Source organism: Ranitomeya imitator, chromosome 1 (genome assembly GCF_032444005.1).
Source record: "Ranitomeya imitator isolate aRanImi1 chromosome 1, aRanImi1.pri, whole genome shotgun sequence".
In the NCBI taxonomy this organism is placed as follows: domain Eukaryota; kingdom Metazoa; phylum Chordata; class Amphibia; order Anura; family Dendrobatidae; genus Ranitomeya; species Ranitomeya imitator.
The window spans coordinates 370957926-370980030 of record NC_091282.1 but is presented as its reverse complement, the minus strand read 5'-3'; the positions used below and the strand labels follow the sequence as shown (position 1 = coordinate 370980030).

General features: G+C 40.2%; 1 gene segment (V, D, J or C); it reads right to left on the bottom strand.

Annotated features, from left to right (window-relative positions):
* Window positions 1-3156: 3156 nt before the first annotated feature.
* LOC138672992 (Ig alpha chain C region-like) lies at window positions 3157-20383 on the bottom strand. The segment is given in 6 exon segments: window positions 3157-3847; window positions 6050-6376; window positions 6834-7154; window positions 8695-8994; window positions 19974-20053; window positions 20123-20383. Coding segments are annotated over 4 exon segments (1179 nt in total).
* Window positions 20384-22105: the final 1722 nt, after the last annotated feature.

The window sequence follows — 22105 nt, the reverse complement described above, 5'->3', positions numbered from 1 at the left end:
TAATTTGCTAGAATTTTACTCTTGGATCATGATGAAACATGGATCGAACATTACAGTACTTTGTGGTATTTACTGTATATTTGATATACTGTCACTTTTTAGATAACAAGTAAATTACAATTGCCAATAAAGGCAAGGTCTTGTTGGGCCTTATTAGTAAAGATAATAATGCATGTGTATAGGATAGTGGGTAATATATTTTTTGTAGTATTGAGTGATGTGCATTTGTAAAAGTGAAAATTCTATACTACCTAGAATTACTTTATGCCATGCATTGTGGAAATCCTTTTCTCTTTATTGATGATTTTTGTCTCTTTTACTTGATGGCACGCTCTCCTAGAGATGAGGTATTGAGTAGTAAAAGAGAGTTCTAGACTTTACTACAGCTTATGACACCAAGTAAGACTTAGACTATGACAGATTTAAGAAACTAAGATCATCATGTTTCTCCACATATCCAAGTTCTTTGGCACCTTAGGAGACAGTTTACTAGTTGTAATAATACACATTGATATTACGTTAATAGTGATCTGAAAGTGCTTCGGCTTGGCGTTTCATTTTAAACTGTACATTGTCTAGTATAGTGTCTTCTCTGACTGTGCAGATAGGCTTTTCACAGAACAGCTCGAGGTCTCTAGTATCACATATAGGAAGTAGCAATCGTATAAGTCAATAAAGACCCTTTAAAGAACCTCACATCATAAATTTTCTCCACAATCTCTATTTGGGTTGGCTTTATATCCTAAGGCTGGGTTCACATTGCGTTAACAGCAGCCCGTTCAACACGTTAACGGGCTGCTGTTAACACAAGTGCCGACATGACATTGTGCTAGTGCAGATAGAGCTAGCAGATGCTCTATCTGCGCTAGCAGTGACGGACCCGGAAACGCTGCAGCCCGCGTCCCAGGGTCCGTCACTCAATGACGGCACATCGCTAGCTTATGCCCATTGTGGGCGTGCGCTAGCGATGCGTCCGATATTGGACTCAATGGTGGTGTTAACAGACTGCGTTACACCGCATTATGCCGCGGTGTATTGTAGTCCATCTAATGGATGCCTAAAACGCAGTATGAACCCAGCCTAAGTTAAGTAGTAACGATCTTTGGAAGATTAATATTGATTTATAGAATTGCTAGTTATAATGGCTGTCAATAGAGACCATGTTTTCTTTCTTTGTGAAGAGGCTATACACATAATTTATTTTCCACGGAGCAATGCGTGGCCTATAAGTTTCCCTATTCCAACATAACAGTCTCCTTAAAGTGAACCTGTCACCAGGTTTGGCCGATAAGAGATGAGGCCATCAACTTTAAGGGCTGATACACAGCATTCTATAATGCTGTGTATCATCCCCCAACCCGACCTGTAAGAGAAGAAAAATTACTTCTTACGATCCCCGTCCCCCTGCTTGCTTTGTGTGGATGATGCGTCCCTTCATCACCCACACAGTTTCCTTGGCACAGCGCTTCTACACAGGTGTACTTCTCTGCCCTGTTGAAAGCAGAGCAAAGTACTGCAGTTCGCATGCGCCGGGGCTCTTTGACCTTTCACGGAACCTGCGCACTGCAGTACTTTGCTCTGTCCTCAACAGGGCAGAGAAGTGTGCCTGCACAGGAGCTCAGTGCCAAGGAGACGCGTCATCCACACGAAGCAAGCAGGAGGGCGACATTGCAAGAAGAAGGGAGGCACCAGACCAAGAAGAGCGACGCCCATCGGACAGGACCACACAGCAGGTGAGTTTAAAAAAGTTATTTTCTTCTCTTGCAGGTCAGGTTGGGGCTTATATACAGCAATATAGAATGCTGTATATCAGCCCAGAAAGGTGATGGCCATATCTCTTATCAGCTAAACCTGGTGACAGGTTCACTTTAACATAGTAACGTAGTAACATAGTAACATAGTTATTAAGGTCGAAGGGAGACTTTAAGTTCATTTAGTTCAACCCATAGCCTAACCTATCATGCCCTAACATGTTGATCCAGAGGAAGGCAAAGAAAAACATGTGGCAAATAGTAAGCTCCACACTGTGGAAAAAAATTCCTTCCCGACTCCACATACGGCAATCAGACTAGTTCCCTGGATCAGCGCCCTAACAAGGAGTCTAGTATATATACCCTGTAACATTATACTTTTCAAGAAAGGCATCCAGTCCCCTCTTAAATTTAAGTAATGAATCACTCATTACAACATCATATGGCAGAGAGTTCCATAGTCTCACTGCTCTTACAGTAAAGAATCCGCGTCTGTTATTATGCTTAAACCTTCTTTCCTCCAGACGTAGAGGATGCCCCCTTGTCCCTGTCTCAGGTCTATGATTAAAAAGATCATCAGAAAGGTCTTTGTACTGTCCCCTCATATATTTATACATTAAAATAAGATCACCCCTTAGCCTTCATTTTTCCAAACTAAATAGCCCCAAGTGTAATAACCTATCTTGGTATTGCAGACCCCCCAGTCCTCTAATAACCTTGGTCGCTCTTCTCTGCACCCGCTCTAGTTCAGCTATGTCTTTCTTATACACCGGAGACCAGAACTGTGCACAGTATTCTAAGTGTGGTCGAACTAGTGACTTGTATAGAGGTAAAATTATGTTCTCCTCATGAGCATCTATGCCTCTTTTAATGCATCCCATTATTTTATTTGCCTTAGTAGCAGCTTCCTGACACTGGCCACTGAACATGAGTTTGTCATCCACCCATACACCCAGGTCTTTTTCATTGACGGTTTTGCCCAGAGTTTTAGAATTAAGCACATAGTCATACATCTTATTACATCTACCCAAGTGCATGACCTTACATTTATCCCCATTAAAGCTCATTTGCCATTTATCAGCCCAAGCTTCTAGTTTACATAAATCATCCTGTAATATCAAATTGTCCTCCCCTGTATTGATTACCCCTTAGACTTCTTTAACTGTGGTGCCTGCAATTCCTATGCTGCAAAAATAAAGGAGAAGAACTGATAGAGAGCACAAGAGTCTGGTGCCACAATAGTGTGGAATAACTGAAAATATAGTGACCTTGATGCATAATTTTAACCAGTCTAGATACATCTTGCTTGCAATTTATCCCTGCAAGTTCTTTAGGCAAAGTGAACAAATGCCATATTCCAAAATGCAAGAACCTTATTCTAGTCACTGAGTCCCCATCTCTGAAATTTGTTTTTATAGAATTTATTGCAACATCAATTATTAAAAAAAAAAAAAACATTTCCACATTTCTACCATTGTAAAATCACAAATAGACAGGAGAAGATACAATTAACAAAGTCAAGACAAAAGGATCGGGGAAGACGTCATTCATTCATTTATATAGAAAGACAGCTGTAGTTCTTCTTACAGTCGTAATCGCCTTTTAACAACATGTTGAGCAATTTTTGTAACATACACGATAAAGGGAAGAAAGTATTGAAGAACAATTGGTAGAAAGAAAGTGATGGATGCTATAGATGACATTTTAATAACAACTGAGGGTAACATCAGACATTATGACAGACACATTGACCACTGTTGGTTTACCAGAGTTTTTGTCAATGGATGTTCTGATAAAATTCTTCGGGATGGTTTCATGGCCTACCACACAGCCATAGCTAAATCCTGAATCCCATGAACTAGCTGGAATGGTAAGCTTGCTTATCATGAAATAATTTTTCCCGCCGGTTTCAAGCATGGGTTGACTGTTGATATAGAGATCTTTGGAGACTTCCAAACCATCTTCTGTCCAACCCATGAAGATATTTGGAGGATTAAATTTGGAGCTCAAGCATAACAAAGTGTATGTCTCCTTCTGAGCCAGTTCTTCAGTAGATGGTGGAAACACAGAAACCATAGGTTGGGACTTCTTTGTTACTGTGTATTAAATATATTTAAAATTAGCCATATCAATACTTAATGTAGCAGTACAGCAGTCTGAAAGATTTACAAGGAAATAATTCACTAAAATTCACCTTTTGGGAATCATAATTATGAGTTCCCCATTGAGATCAAGACCAGTCAGATTTGATTCCATTAACCCCTTTACGCCGCAGCCCTTTTTCGTTTTGCGTTTTCGTTCCTCTCCTTCCCAGAGCCATAACTTTTTTTTTCCATCAATATGGCCATGTGAGGGCTTATTTTTTGCGGGATGAGTTGTACTTTTGAACGACACCATTGGTTTTACCATGTCTTGTACTAGAAAACGGGAAAAAAATTCCAAGTGTGGTGAAATTGCAAAAAAGTGCAATCCCACACTTGTTTTTTGTTTGGCATTTTTGCTAGGTTCACTAAATGCTAAAACTGACCTGCCATTATAATTCTCCATGTCATTTTGAGTTCACAGACACCAAACAGGTCTAGGTTATTTTTTATCTAAGTGGTGAAAAAAAATTCCAAACTTTGCTAAAAAAAAAAAAATTGCTCCATTTTCCGATACCCGTATCGTCTCCATTTTTTGGGATCTCGGGTCGGGTGGGGGCTTAGTTTATGTGCGACAAGCTGGTGTTTTTAATGATACCTCTTTTGTGCAGATGCGTCCTTTGGATTGTACTTTATTGCATTTTAATGACCAAAAAAACTTAATTCTGGCGTTTCGATTTTTTTTCTCGCTACGCTGTTTAGCGATCAGGTTAATGCTTTCTTTTATAGACCGGACGATTCTGAACGCGGCGATACCAAATATGTGTAGGTTTTATTTTTTAATTGTTGTATTTTGGATGGGGCGAAAGGGGGTAATTTAAACTTTTATATTTTTTATTTTTTCATATTTTTTAAAACATTTTTTTTTACTTTTGCCATGCTTCAATAGCCTCCATGGGAGGCTAGAAGCTGGCATAGCCTGATCGACTTTGCTACATAGCAGCGATCATCAGATCGCTCCTATGTAGCTGCATTGCAGGCTTGCTATGAGCGCCGACCACAGGGTGGCGCTCACAGCAAGCCAGCATCAGTAACCATAGAGGTCTCAAGGAGACCTCTGGTTACTATGCCGACGCATCGCTGACCCCCGATCATGTGACGGGGTCGGTGATACGCGCATTTCCAACCACGCGTCTGGAAGCTAGTACGGGGCATGTTGTGAAGGGGTTAACAAAGACTGAAAGAATAAGTTAAAGATTTCTTTTTTTAAACTATCAAAAAATCAACAGGAAATAACTATATTAATTAAATATATCTGAGGTAACAGAAAAGAAGCATTTCTTTTGCTCAAAAGTCTGCCTACTGCTCCATCAATAGTCAATAATTCACAAATATTTATCAAATTGCATGAATTTTGCAGTGTAGCACCATTGTTATTCCATATACATATACATATATACCGTATTTTGCGTATTATAAGACGCACCCCAAATTTTGGGGAGGAAAATAGAAAAAAATGTTTTTTTAATAAAATTGTTCGTATTATAATCCACGTTTGCAGCAGCTATCTGGGGGCAGCAGTGGTGGATCGGGTTCCCAAGTGGCAAGGTTGCTGCTGGCGGAGGTAGAAGTGCTGTGGGCTCCAGGCTGGTAGGACGGGATGTTCTGTGGCGGCAGGAGTTTAACCATGACTGCGGGCCCCACACTGGTACGACAAGGTATTCGGCAGTGCGGGGGGTCCGCTGACATTTTGTGAAAACCCGCAGCCCCACACCTTCTATACTTTCTAATGCTGTGAAGTCCAGGAAAATGGCTGCTGGAGGCAGAGCATGCGCAATTGAGATCTCAGGAGCCGAGATCTAGGGAGATGAGATCTCGATGCCGAGATCTCAATTTGCGCATACGCCACCTCCGGTGGCCATTTTTTCCGGAGTCCTTCGCATAGGTGAGTATGGAAGATGTTGAGCTCAGGGCTTTCACAAAATGTCGGCAGAGCTCCTGTACTGCCGAACATCTCATCGTACCAGCCTGGAGCTCGCAGCCATCACTTTTGCTTCCGGCAGCAGGGAACATGTGACCCAGCTCCACCGTAGATGGTAAGCTCCACTGCAGCAACAATTCGGATTATAAGACACACCCTGATTTTCCCCCAAATATGAGTGGAAAAAAAGTGCATCTTATAATCCGAAAAATACTGATTATATTGGTGTTCCTCACCTTTTTCCTTCTTGATTCTAGTAATGATGGGGTTCTGGAGTTCATTGTGACGGAATACACAGGTAAATTCTGTCTCTTGCAGCCAGACATCTGGGGGAATAGTGAGGACACTCGGCACACTGTAAGTTCCATTGTTATGTAGTTGTAAATCCTCAGTCTGAATATTGAGGTCAGATCCTCCAGTAAAGCTCCATTCAAATGAATACTTTTCATTTGTATCTTTCAGGTTGGAGGCCACACATGCAAGACGAGCAGTGTTATGGACATAGAGATCTTCAATAGAGGGTGGCACGATAAACACATGAATTCCCAAACAGTTAAAGCTGTCTATATGATAAAAAAAGCAATTAAACAACAATTAATATAATGGCAAATTAGAATTGATATATACCGTATATTGTTCTATACTGCTTTAATAAGCTTGTCATAGACTGCCTTAGTACTGATGTCTACATTTTTCAATGTGGTTGGAGCATTGTGTGATCTTCGCATATCCCTGCAAAGCATTTATCCAAAGTGTCACCCTACTTCTGCCCATTTAGGCCTACAAGCATATCAGTCTACATGTCAAAAGATTTCGGTGCAGGGCACCTTGTGTCTGTTTATATATTTCAGTAATCATAAAGCACATAAATCCATAGAGGGATCTATTATTTTGATGGTTTAAACTTGCTGCAGTTTTGGAAAATATAGGCTAAAACCAGAAACAGTTTTCCAAATGAATACATCTAAAGTGCAAATATTTAGGATAGGCAACATATTAATTATTATCATTGTTCTTTACCTGAGCATTTCTTAATTGTGTCCTCTGCTGTTGTATTTGTATTGGTGTCGGTCACATGACATTTCACATGGACACCGTTGTTCCACTCAGACTGACCAATGGTCACTGTACTATGCAAAGCAAAATAGTGGTTCTGGGATTTTCCCAGTTCGAATTTGTCTTCTGCAAACCTCCTTTCCTGATCATTGATATACCATTTCAGTGTGGCATCCTGGGAGGTTAGGTTATACACCTGGCAAGTGAGCTCTATTTCACCGTTGCCTTCAGGACAGGTTCCTTGCAATAGGTGGACACTTGGTGCTTCTGGTAGAGGGTCACAAACTGAGGGGTAGAAGAAATACAATTATTTCCTTTTTCAGAACCACAGTCGGGGTTGGCCTGGTGCACACAACATATACTATAAGATAGATATCTTTTTATGGTTACAGTATAGGAAAGTGCATTTTACTGTGCTTTAATGTACAGCTATATAAACAGTACACGGACGCATATCTGTCAGATGCAGGACAAAGAACGCATCTATGACAATGCTAAAGTATAGGTTGAAAAAGCTCCCAATATATACTTTTGGCTAAGAGTGCGAGTCCCTAGGCTACATGCAATGAACCAGCTTGTCAATGTGGCACCTCTGAGGGTCCAGTCGCCACAGAGGTACTGCATCTCAGCCAGAGGTGTGGTACCCCAACTCTCTGGTAAGGAGGGGACACTGCACAGAACCCTAACACCTGCACCCATCACTAGACCTCTCCAGGCCGGAGAGGGATTAGGTAGAGGGTGAACAAGGGGAGGAGAGAGTGGGTAAGTCAGTAAGGGGGTTTATGAGGAGAAGTAGAGCAGAGCAGACGTGTGGTATGAAGCTCCTGACAGACTGAAGAGGGGAGGAAAGGAAAGAAGCTCCCAGAAGGATTGAATGGGTACTAGGGGCACAGGTAGTGTGTAAACCACCCTTGGGGCCTGCATCCATGCTGATCATCATCAGGTGGAGGGACCAGGTCACAGTAGGGAAACCGGCCCCTGATCTAGCGGAGAAACTACAAGTCCCAGCTAGGAACCCGGAGGTTGTTGCGTCTGCAAGTGCGATGGCCACATGCACATCTATTTTGCTGAAAAGGGAGTTACAGAGGGTCAAAGGGGACAGTGAGGACGTCGCCCGACAGGACCTTCGACTACCGGCTTGGGACACTGGGTGTGAAGCGCAGGGCAGGAGAGGTGAGAGCCATCGCAGAGAGTTGACCAGGAAAGTCACATACAAAGGGGGTTCTGGACAAGTGCCCTAAGTTACTGGAGAGTTGGCTGGGCCACTAAACCCGGAGAACCCAGCACCTGGCTGGATACCATACCTGAACTGTGAGTAAAACGGGAAGACTGCACCTTGCTGTGTCCTCTCTCTTTATTGCGCCACTCACTCTGCATTATATCCACCATCACCATCTGTAACATCATAGGTGCCTGGGACTTAGCTCTACCTGTGGAGAGCTGTAACAACTCTGCTGCATCACCATCAGCCCCAGCAGTCTCTTTAAGCAGCGTCTGCTAACCCGGTTACGAGTACCCCTCGGCCCTAGCGGGTGTCGCATCAACATAAGTCCCTGATGAAGCATTCCAAATCTGCTAGGTCACATATGTAATGAGCTTTTCTTCCCTGCAAGCAATGATGTTACAAAAGAATACCTCCATAGATATGGTGTCCAATGAATTTTCCACAATTTATATTTTGTTGACCTCCATGCGAAATCATGTCACTGGGGCCCAGTAAAGGCTCCAAAGATTTGTGCATGGGATCTTAAGCAAATATCATTCTCAATAACTTTTATGCAATACAATTGTCTCTACCAATTTATAAACATGACCATTGACTCACCTTTCGGAATAATTTTCACAATGTTGGTAGAGTGAAAACTAACATTGCATTGGTAAGTCTTACTGTCCCAGTCATTTTTATTGATGGTGACTTGACTGAGAAGGCTGTATGCTGGAGGGTCTCCACTAAGAGGGAACATGATGTCCTGTACTCCAGATAGTTTCTCCCCTTTAGTAGTGTCCCATGTGATAGACAAAGGTGGAGGCCAAAAACGGTTTACCAGGCATGCAATAGAAGTGGAAGTGCTACCAGTATGCCCAACTGCAATCACTGGGTAGACCGTTGGGATAATTACCTGAACTGCAAGAGAAAAGAATATGATAAACTGGTGTAGAAATGTATAAGTACACCTTGTAAAGAATTAAAGCTTTGTTCTTTATTTTATTTTACTGTTACTTATATTGCTCCAATATATCCCACGATGCTGTGTACAGGTTACCATCCCTCATGTCAGTCCGTGTCACCAGTGTGGCTCACAATGTAATTTCACACATGCACACATACTGTATGGAACACAAGGGGAACACGCACATGCACATAGTATCCTTGGTCAAATATGACTCCCTCAGTGCTGCAACATGAATAACCAGTGAACCTAGCTTCTCATTTGGTGGACACAGCTTCTCATACGGTGGACACAGCTTCTCATACGGTGGACACAGCTTCTCATACGGTGGACACAGCTTTTCATATGGTGGACACAGCTTCTCATTTGGTGGACACAGCTTCTCATACGGTGGACACAGCTTCTCATATGGTGGACACAGCTTCTCATACGGTGGACACAGCTTCTCATATGGTGGACACAGCTTCTCATACGGTGGATACAGCTTCTCATACACTGGACACAGCTTCTCATACGGTGGACACAGCTTCTCATACACTGGACACAGCTTCTCATACGGTGGACACAGCTTCTCATACGGTGTATACAGCTTCTCATACACTGGACACAGCTTCTCATACGGTGGACACAGCTTTTCATATGGTGGACACAGCTTCTCATTTGGTGGACACAGCTTCTCATACGGTGGACACAGCTTCTCATATGGTGGACACAGCTTCTCATACGGTGGATACAGCTTCTCATACACTGGGCACAGCTTCTCATACGGTGGACACAGCTTCTCATACGGTGGACACAGCTTTTCATATGGTGGACACAGCTTCTCATACGGTGGACACAGCTTCTCATACGGTGTATACAGCTTCTCATACACTGGACACAGCTTCTCATACGGTGGACACAGCTTTTCATATGGTGGACACAGCTTCTCATTTGGTGGACACAGCTTCTCATACGGTGGACACAGCTTCTCATATGGTGGACACAGCTTCTCATACGGTGGACACAGCTTCTCATACGGTGGACACAGCTTCTCATACGGTGGACACCGGCTTCTCATACGTGGACACAGCTTCTCATACACTGGACACAGCTTCTCATACGGTGGACACAGCTTCTCATACGGTGGACACAGCTTCTCATACACTGGACACAGCTTGTTATATGGTGGACACAGCTTTTCATATGGTGGACACAGCTTCTCATATGGTGGACACACTTAATTTCAAGAGGTATTCTTGTGATTTATCGCATATCTTTAGTATCGTACCTAAACCTGGCTCTGTTATTCATGTCAAAATGATTCACAACTTAATGGAACCCAACCAACCCAATTATAAGTCAATGGGAATTGCTGATGCTCCCATTCATTTCAACACAGTACTGTTATTTCTGTCATACTAAAAATGGTGAAAATCAGATTCATAAAAACGTATTACAAATATTTAAGATTTTTGAAATTTGACATTTTTTTACTGATTCCTCCATATTTATATTGATTGATGTGATTTAATGATACAAAATGTAACATCCCTTGTGTAGCCATATATTTTAAATGCGTTGGGCATTTTTTAAAGGGAAGCTGTCAGTTGATTCATGCTTACAAAGCACAGGCAGCACAAATCTGGGTGTACAATTGCATCTAGGTGTATTCTCTATAACTCTCCAATATTTCAAAGATACAATACTTTGAAGATCTGGGCATGGACCATAGCCAGGGAAGAGACTGGTCTGGTCTTTCCCAGCACTGACTGTGGTTTTGCCAGCACCAATCCCTATAAACATTTTTTACAATATCCAGGAAATATCCAATTAATCTGGTGAATAATATATTGTAATTACCACAGTGGTGCTGATGTCCTCAATTCAAAAATTCTCCAATCTGTTGTGTTCTTCTAGAACATGGCTGCTGATGGATGGATATGTGATCAGAGTTGTCCATTAGCGGCTTCCAGTAACACTGTGAGCAATGGGAACTAGCTCATACATGGTGTTGTGTACATTGGTATTCACTGGAGGCATCTGTTGAAAGGGTCTGATCATATGCGCCTTCATCAGTCACCATGTTCTGGACCGCATTGCAGCACCGTAACGGGTGAAAAGAGGATATCGGTGCAGTCGTGGCAATTACATAATTTGAGTGACTGGATTAAATGGATGATTCCCTGTCAATGTTAAATTATAAGAAACTGATTCCTTTTAAACATAAGATGCTATCTCCAGCTGGCTCTGTATTATCATAAAGGTTAATGTATAACAGTACATATACCATAATCTAATAAACTCCCTCTATTGACAGCTGGGGGGAGCCACAATCTTTTCTAGGTAGGAGCAAAAAAACCCCCAAAAACCGTATATTTACATTAAAAATATAATAAGAAATCAAACAATTAATGTGTACAAAATTGTGAATTTGCTTTGAGCAAAAAAAAAACAGATTTGATTTATTTTTAAGAATTGTTTACAAGAGACTTACTTATTTTAAATGAATGGCAAAAATCTGTAGTTTTAAAAATTGGCACAAATATGAAGTATGAATATTTGCATCCATATAATGATCGCGTACATGCCTCCATTTTTTAATGTAAGTTGTAAAATGTGTATTGTTTGATTAGCAGCATTCACTAATATAGCAGCCACTATGTGGTGTGATGGAGCAGTGATATTCCACTCCGTTCCACTGGTTGCTGCTAGAGGTGATTACAACTGATCGGTTTGGGGGCGCGGGTGTCAGACCCTTACCGATCTGATATTGATGGCCTATTTTTATGATAGGTCATCAATATCATTGTAGTGGACAACCCTTTTAAGAACAGCTATAGTTTTAGTATGTATTGTTCATCTTTTTTTATTTCTTATTTTTTTTTGCTTAGGATTTTTTTCTCTAAACGCTTTAATTTTTTGTACTTTTTCTTTAAAATTTTTGTAGGGGACTTGGTCATGCAATCGTGTGTTTGTCATATAATACGGTATACCATGTTTGCTAGTGTAAAACTGACAATCAGCATAAAGCATCTGTACATGGCAGAACTGGAGGCCATTTTTAGGACTCTGAATGATACAACACATCAGTACCCAAACTATCATGATGGTGACGGTGCGAGGAGGACACAAAAGGATATGGTGAAATCTATAAAACCTCTTTGAGGGCACCATGGTCATTATCTGTATACAAGTAGGACTAGAGTTATCTCTGATCTTATCCTTTAGACCGGGCTGTCAGCAACAGACAATAGCTTTACCATGGTGAAGAACTAGAATTAAATGGCTTCTATGTTTCAAATATTAACTGCATATTGCTAGGACATGCCATTGATGTGTTATCAATAGATTTCCCACCACTGGTACCCCATTTCATAAAAAAATTAGAATGTAGGTTCCAATTCATCAAGACCGATGTTTCTAATGCCAGTCTTGATGAGGGGCTGAAGTGGAGCATGGGTCTCCTGCATCATTAAGAGGCATACACCTTTTAATGAATTAGGCGCGAAGTGGCATGAGCCTCCCTGTGAACGTCTCCAAAAATCCTAATCCTGTCAGGAACTGAAATAAGATTTGCAGCATAAGGAACACTGCCACTCTTGAATTTGGCAAGCGGGGGTCAGTACACTCCCATCCTCAAAATAGTGTAAGAACGCCAAAAGTTGCAAAAAATTTTCCCAGCTTCACTTTGTGCAAAACTTTTCAAAGCTTTTTATGCCAGTTTTCTGACATAAACGGTTTGATGAATTGGGGCCAAAGTGTCTGTTTTACTTAGTAGAGAGGTCTTTGGAATAGTTAGGGCATCATAAGGCACAAAGTCACAAGACATCTTTTTACTTTCACAATGTACAGTTCAACAAGCGGTGTACATAGAAATCATTTGGCCACATAGCAGAAGTTTTAATTGCTTCCATCCCCCCAAAAAAAATTAAAATAAAAAATATTCGGCAGTGTCACAGAAGAGCATATCTCACAACTTTGCAGTCCTTGCAAAGTAATTTTCTTCCTACGAAAACCCTAAATTCCTCTTTCATTGCACCCATAAAGTATGATTCCATCAAAAGTGTCCCCAAACACAGTATGATGCCCCCACAGTGAATTCTTCCACAGTACTCTCCGCATGCACAGTATGATGACCCTACTCCCTCGGAAATGTATGGTGACCCCAACACAGTATGATCCTCCAACTGTGACCCCCACACAGCCCTCAATGCAGCCCCACATCTCACCACACTGTATGATGGCCCCCCAAACAGTATAATGGCCACCTCACAGCCTTCCACACAGTATGATGGACCCCACACAAACCATCACGCTGTATAATATATTAAATATAGTATAAAGACCCCCACATAGCCCTCCATGAAATATAAAGGCTCCCACATAGCTCTCTAAATATTATAATGGCCCCAATGTAGCCCTCCATATAGTATAATGGGCCCCATAATCCTCCATATTATATACTGCACCCCATAGTTGCAAATACATTATAATGCACTCCCCGTAGTTCTCCATATAGTATAATACACCCCATAGTCCTCCATATCATACAATGCACTCACCATAGGTCTTCATATAGCATAGTGCACTTCCCATAGTCCTCCATATAGTATAATGCACTCCATAGTCCTCCATATAGTATAATGCACTCCCCATGGTCCTCCATATGGTATTATGCACACCCCATAATTCTCCATATAGTATAATGTACTTCACATAGTCATCCATATAATATAATGCACCCTATAGTCCTCCATACAGTATAATGCACTCATCATAGTCCCCATATATAGTATAATGTACTCCCCATAGCCTGGCATACTGTATATTACATCTCATAGTCCTCAATATAGTATAATCAACCCATAATCCTCCATATAGTAGAATGCACTCCCCATAGTCCTCCACACAGTATAATGCTCCCCATAGTCCTCCATATAGTATAATGCACTCCCCGTAGTACTCCATACAGTGTAATGCACCTCGTAGTCCTCCATATAGTATAATGAATCCATAGTCCTCCATACAGTATAATGCACTGTCCATAGTCCTACATACAGTATAATGCACCCCATTGTTCTTCAAATAGTACAGTGTACTCATATTCCTTCATACAGTATAATGTACCCCATAGCTCTCTACCTAGTATAATGCAATCCCCATAGTCCTCCATACAGGATAATGCCCCCTTGGCTCACGGACCTCATAGCAGCCGTGTGGCCTGCTGCCATTGGAGGTACCCTCTGATGTCAGGCTGGCACAACTGTATAGGACTCTGATGCAGCCCGTTAGGGAACTTCTGTTGTGAAAAAGTATCCTTGTTATAGTTTTTGTGTTTGTCAGTTACTGATTCCAGTGTGTCCTGTACAGCATTTTGCAGATGTCAATTCAGGGACATAATCCTTAATTTGACTGTGTAGACCAATTACTAGTTGGTTTTTACATATCAAGTAGCTACTACATAATTATTACCTTATGTCCAATGGATATTAGGATTATATGGTTTTAATCCTCACCACTAAAGCCAAAATGGGCAAAAGTGTTCACTTTACATTTAATAGATCAAGTATTGCATACAAGGTAGCTACTAAATAATTACTAGTCAGGTACGGACTGGGGCTGAAATTCAGTCCTGGCATATGAACTCACACAGGCCCATGCTGTCCCCGTCCCCATGAACCAGATGATTTACTACAATACCAATATTTCTATTGATACCTGTGGCCTGCTGGGGTAAGTGACGGAGTCAGCAAGTTTGTGCTCCATCACAATTCTTAACAGTATGGATGTCTTGATAACACCGATTCTGTTAACAACGTAGCAGACAAGGTGGCCCATGACCTGACAGGCCCTTCTGGCATTTGCCAGAATTGCCAGATGGCCAGTCCGGACATAATTACTACCTAAGGTCCATATATATATACTAAGAGATGACAATAATAATTACTACTAAAGAATAAGTAAATAATATACAGAAGTTTACAAGCTAGATATTGACTAGCTGCCATGTATTGATTAGCTTATATATGGTAGATACTAGGAAAAGATCAATCCTAACAACTAAAGCTAAAACAATGGAACGACATTTGACCTGCTCTAACCATTTATATTCAGTAGATCAATTACACAAGCTCATGTGCTAGCTATTGGTCACTGTCTAGCTAGTAGAAAATTATTCACACCGATCCATTATATACTAGGAAAAGAGGATTCTACTCCTAGCCATTAAAGCTAAAGCCGTGGGCAGAGATTTGGCCTGCACTAAACATTTATATTCAGTAGATTAATAACACAAGCTCACCAGGTAACTATTGCTCACTGGCTAGCTATTAGAAAATTATTTGCACAGATCCATTATATACTAGGAAAAGTTTATTCTAATCCTAACCACTAAAGCTAAAATCATTTATAGAAATTTTGCCTATGCTAACCATTTATATTCAGTAGATTAATTACACAAGCTCACCAACTAGCTACTGCATACTGGCTAGCTATTAGACAATTACTCGCACAGTATCATTATTTATTAGGAAGAGATAAATCTAATCTAGTCTAATATACTTAAAACCAATAGTTTTACCCTGTGCTAGCCATTTGTACTCAATAGATCAATTACCAACTAGCTATCTACTACAATAGAGCCAGTGCATACTAGGAAGAGGGGTCATATTTCCTATAACTAAATCTAAAATCAAGGGCAAAAATCTTACATGCTTGCCATTTCTATTTACCTCCTCAATTAGCCACACTCACTTGCTCACTATGGCATACCAGATAACTACTATGTAATAATACTATAATGGATTGCCTGTGCAATCAATTTATATTCAGTCGTTTAGTTAACTAAGGTTACCAAGCCCGCTATTTCAAACTGACTAACAACTATTTAATTACTACAAAGTCCAGTGGATACTAGGACCCAATTCCCCATCACATAGCTAAAACCAGAGGTATAGAATTGGCCGGTGCTAATTCAGTAGATGAAATGGTTAAGCTCACAAGCTAGCTATTGCATGCTGGCTAGTTACTAGCTATATACAATGTATACTGGGAAGAGATTGTCCTAATACTTACCACTGAAGCTAAAAGTTTAGACACAGATTGGCCCTGTTGTAACCATTTATATTCTGTAAATCAATCAATCTAAGCAGTTAATGATTGCATACCAGCAAGTGATAATCCTTATCAATATAGCTAAATCCGTAGGCACATAAATAAAAAAAAGCAGGCAGCACTCCAATGAACTGTGCAACAATACATACCTGGAAGAGCTGGTCCTACCAAGACCTTTCTCAAGCCAAGCCCTGTGCTATGACAGAAACGTCGCTGCCACATGGACTAATAAAAGTCCACCTTTTTGCACAGTTCATTGGAGTGCTGCCTGCTTTCCTTTTTTTTCTTCATGTCTTATGACCTGTTGATAGTGGGTCTTGGAGGCCTGGTACCCAACCTTGAGTGATTTTGGTGCTGCTTTGATTTTTCCATATAAAGCCATAGGCAAACATCTAACCTGTGCTAGCAATTTATATTCTGTAAATCAATTAATCAAGCTCACAAGATAGCTATTGCATACAAGTGAGCTACTCTATAGTTGCTAGAATTGGTCCAGTCAATACTAGTGACAGATGGTCCTAATCATCATTTCTAAAGTTAAAGCTATTGTCAGAGATCTGACCTGTGCTAACAATTTATATTCATTAGATCAATTATCTAAGCTCACCAACTAGCTATTGCGTTCCTGCCAGCTACTATATACGGTAATTACTATCATAAATCCAATGCATAGGTAGAGAGAATCCCAATGTTCATCACTGAAGATAAATCCATGGGCAGAAATGTGGCTTGTGCTAACCATTTCATCCCATAAGTCAACCAAGCTAACCAGCTAGCTTTTAGCAACGAGCTAGTAACTATATAATTACTGGAATAGTTTCAATGGATACTAATGAGATGTTAGTTTCAATTCTCACCACTAAAGATTAAACCATGAGCAAACATCTAACCAATGCTGTCAATTTATATCCCGTAAATCAATTAACTTACCCCACAATATGGCTACTGCATACCGGTTAGCTTGTAGTTGCTAGAATTGGTACTGTTAATACTAATGAGAGAGGGTCCTAATCCCCACCACTAAAGCTAAAGCAATGATCAGAGATCAGACCTGTGATCACCATTTATATTTATTAGATTATTTGCCCACGTTTACTGGCTAGCTATGGCATACTGGTTATACAATTACTATGATAGGTCAAGTGGATGTATGTGAGAGATGAACATCCTTATCACTTAAGCTGAGATCAAAGCCAGATGTCTTGGCTGTGCTAGCAATTTATTATCAGTAGCTCAATTAACAAAGCTCGTCAGCTAGCTACTACAGTATACAGTTAGTAGAATAGATCTAGTGAATGCTAGTAAGTGATGATCTCAATCCACCAAAGCTAAAACCATGGGCAAAAGTTATGACTGAGCTAGCAATGTGTATGCAGTAGATCAATTACCTTAGGGCACTAGCTAGCTATTGCATACCAGCTAGCTTTTATGTACGGTAAATAATGTCATAGATCCAATGAATACTAGGAAGAGAAAGTCCCAAATTTACCTCTAAAGCTAATCCCATGGTCAGAGATGTATTTATGTCGTGTAAATCAACCAAGCTAACCAGATAGCTACTGTATAATTACTAGAATAGGTCAAGTGCATACTAGCGAGTGATATGCATACTCTTCACCACTAAAGCTAATACCATAAGAAGACATTCTAGCCATTTATATTCAGTAGTTCAATTAAAAAAGCTCGCCAGCTAGCTATTGCATACCGCTAGCTACTATATTGTTGCTACCACAGAGCCAATATATACTATTCCCAAGTGCAAAGATAAAACTATGGTCACTGATTCGGCCTGTGCTAGCATTTTATATTCATTAGATCATCAGCTAGCTATCATATGCTGGTTAGTTACTAAATATGTACCAGCATAGATCCACCACATACCGGGGAAAGTGGGTCCTAATCCTCCCCACTAAAGCTAAAATAGATGGAAGCTACATGGCCTGTATGAACCATTTCCATTCTGTAAATCACCCAAGGTAACCAGCTAGCTATTGCATAGCACCTAGGACACTGGCTAGGTATTGTATAATGACAAGAGCGGGTCAAGAAAATACTAAGGAGATAAGAACATACTCCTCATCGTTAAAGCTGACACATCTTGCCTATGCTAGCAATATATATTCAGAATTAGCATAGCTCATGAGCTAGCTCATACTCACCAGCCAGCTATTGTATACCTATAGCTACTAGATAGTAATTAGAGATGGTACAGTTAAAATTAGAGAGAGATGGTCCCAATCCTTAGCATTAAAGCTAAACCAAGGGCAGAGATTTTGCATCTTCTAGTAGTTTTTATTCTGTAGCTCAGTTGACAAAGCTCAGTAGCTAGATATTGAATATCAGCTATCTTCTTACAGTAATTATAGCATATTAGCATAGACCATTGAAAACTAGAAAGGGCAAGACTTAATCCTCATCACTAAAGCTAAAACCATGGACAGGGATCTGGCCTGTGGTCCCAGCTAACTTATACACACAGGCAAGTTACTATACAATTGCTAGAATCAGTCTAGTGAATACTCATGAAAGATCAATACTAAAGCTTAAGCCATGGCCAGGGTTTGACTGGCCCACCAGAGAACCGGACAATCCTCCGGTGGGCTCTGGCTTCTCCTTAAGGAGAGTTCATAGGGCAAACCTTGCAGCTGCTATGGGGCTTTTGAGTGGGGGAGAAAAGTGGGCCCTGAGAATAAAATCCTCTGGTGGGACTAATGTTTTTCAGTCTGACACTGCCCATGGGCAAACGTTTTGCCTGTACTAGTCATTTATATTCAGTAGTTCAAGTTAACAAAGCTTACCAGCTAGCTGTGGCATACTGCTAGCTACTATATAGGTACTAGAAAATGTTCAATCAGTACTAGTCAGAGATTGTCATAATCTTCACCACCTAAGCTAAAAACATGAGCATTGATCTTGCATGTATTCTCCACTTGTATTCAGTAGCTCACATAACCAAGCTCACTGGCTAACTCTGGCACCATGGCGAAATAAGAGAAAATTTCTAGAAAGTGTATGAAGCCTTTAGTGTGCGTTTCTTTGACTTTGATTTCATACAGTGGCATAAGGAGATGTTGCTGTCACTTGTATCAGACTCTGCATGAAGGGAAGTGTTCTCCATTTTAAGTATTGCTTTTAGGGAAGAATATGACTGTCTACATGACGGTTGACAGTCTGTCGCAAAACACGGAGGTCATAAAACTCCGGACAAGGTAACTGTATTGCTTTTGTACCCTGCCATACAATTTCAATGTATATGATTGTATATGTATAAAACCTAAAGCTCTACGTTCTTTTAATTGTTGCTACAGTCTTCACCCAAATATTCATGTTTGTGCTAAAACTATAGCATAAATGTGTATTCTTCAGTGCTATCCCAGTTTTATCAGTCCTATAATGATCTTCATATATACATGATTATGACTATTTAACTGCCAATTTGCCTAAAATGACTATATCAGTAGAGGTTTTTTAGAGCTGAAGGTCCACACTCTTAACATCTTATTAGGTCATTACCTGCCTAAATTATACTATAAATCCACAGATCAATAAAATTAGTTAATTTGTATTCCTTAATCAAGTCCTTGGCATCTTCAGGCTTCACTAGCTGGAAATCAACCTATTACTCTGAAAATATAGAGTTCTAACAATGTATATAACAGTCATAAATTCTAAATGCATTGCTACTGTATAACCCAACCAATGATTTACATGGTCGTTATTGCAGCCTTTAGAATAACTGATTAATAGAATTATTAAACATATGAGAATAATGTAGCTGCAAAGTCACTATAGGCATGCAATGCATATGTCAACTTAGCAAATGAGCAAATGTACTTACCTGCAAGTAAAGTGTCACTTTCGGACGACAGAACCAATAGCAAAGCTCCTTAACCTGTTCGGATTCCAAAATAAGGAAAACTGCATGGAAACATATTTTCTATTACATTGTGGACTAATAAATTTAGTGTAGTTTTTAATTATTCTTACCCCTGGTTTGTAGATGATGGATCATTTTCAAGACTATGGTCTCAGTCGTGTTGTGATTGTCCCTTGCGATTTATAGCCAAGGTGTGTTTAGTCGAGGAGGGCATTGCAGATCATATGCTGCTATACTATAGCGTGTTGTCTCTTCTTAAGGTGTTCTTTTGGAGATCTGAGGTGGAATCCTGGCTACAGAGTGGTATAAGTGTTTGGCACAGATTGAGTCTATTTTTGGGAATGCTGGTGGGAGGAAAGGGGATTTTGTATGGCACCTGTTAGCTGTTGTTCGTGGTATTATTTTGTAGGCCTGTGGTTTATGTGGTGCTCCACATGCCTAGTCTGGGTATGCACAAAACTCAAATATAACGTGGCTCAATCAAAATAAAATGTGCCCACTTCCTTTTTTTTTCTGTCTCATCTGATCATCAATATCTCAACATTTGTTATTCTAAAAATTGTTACTCTACTAACTTTTATATTCGAAAAAATGTCTGTTCAGCTTGTATGTGTTATAATGCCAATGAAAGATATTTTGAAAAGGTTATAGGCTCGTGAGGACAACCACTGGTGATTTGTTAGAAGAGATATATAAAATAAACCAATAGTCATTATAGGTTTTATAAAGCTGAAAAGTGTTCCCATGCTAGAAGAAGGTATAAAAGTGAATTAACCATCAATACACTATAGTTTTAGATTTGTTCTCAAGTCTTTGTTCTACTCTGTGCCCACCTATCTATTCAAGACTGAAGACTTGTTCAGCTGACAACTACCGTATTCGTTCCTGCCCCATTATAAACATGTACATTCAGCATGGTCCAGCCTAACAAGCATGTTTGTTTTAATGGTGTGAAGAGAATAAGACACTGGTAGGAGCCTGTGTCAGAGGCCTATCTTGTTCAGGAACAAAGGATAGATCAGATGTGAACATGCATCATTTGCACCTATATTTACAGTGCTCATATTATGGGTTTACAATTATGTTATAGTGACAATTATGTAGGTCATTATCATTCATTATAATTATTTACAATTATATTACACATTTTAGATGTTTTCAATGCTCATATTATTGTTATATTGTGTGTCAGTCATGGTTTTGCACTTCTAGCACCTTACCATCTTTTTTCACTGTTTTGTGCATACACCTAATAGTAACATAAAATATGTGAACATCTATCATTCACACCTATATTTTGCATTGCACGTATTTCATGTTTACAGTGCACATACGTATTGCTACCATATATCATATGTTTTACTTTGTTTTAATATAAGGCAGACTTTATTTCCTTTATGCGCTGCAATAAGGACCATTTTCATTTAGACTTTTTTCCATTGCGTTGTGCTTCCTCTGTATTCAGTAACATGCCATACCAGCATCATGACATACCATACCAGCATCCTTTTATTCTTGCGGTGGATGATCACCTTCAGTTGCAATGGTCACCATATACCATGCACCCAAGGGTGTTCGTTCACGTCTTCTGCCCTGCGTCCAGTTGCCTTGGTTGCGCCTCTCTGTAGCCTCGCCTCTCCCTTCCTACATCATTTGACCAATCTGGTGTAGGTGGGCAGCAGTGACATCAGACGTACCCAGGGACTTCCAGTCTTGGCGCAGTCAATGGGAGCGCCACTACTTACCGCATTCATCATTATTAATGAGTTATAATATAGATTCTGCCCACAAGCCACCCCCTAGAAGAAGCAGTACGCGAAACGCGCGTTGGGGTGTTCCATTTGGCCAGTCACACTCAGATTTTGTCACTCTGCTACTTTGTGCTTCTCTCTTCTTGTTGTAACTCATGGCCAACATTTTTTGCTATTTTGCCTCCCTTAAGTGTATATCTCTAAACTTTACATATACTGATACACTGATGTTTGAACCTGTTCTGTGGATATGACTGCTGCTTGACATCCTCTTTTTATTTGTTTTTATCTTGTTTTTGTTGATTAATACAAATTTATGAAATGTAATTCTGGCCTTTGCAC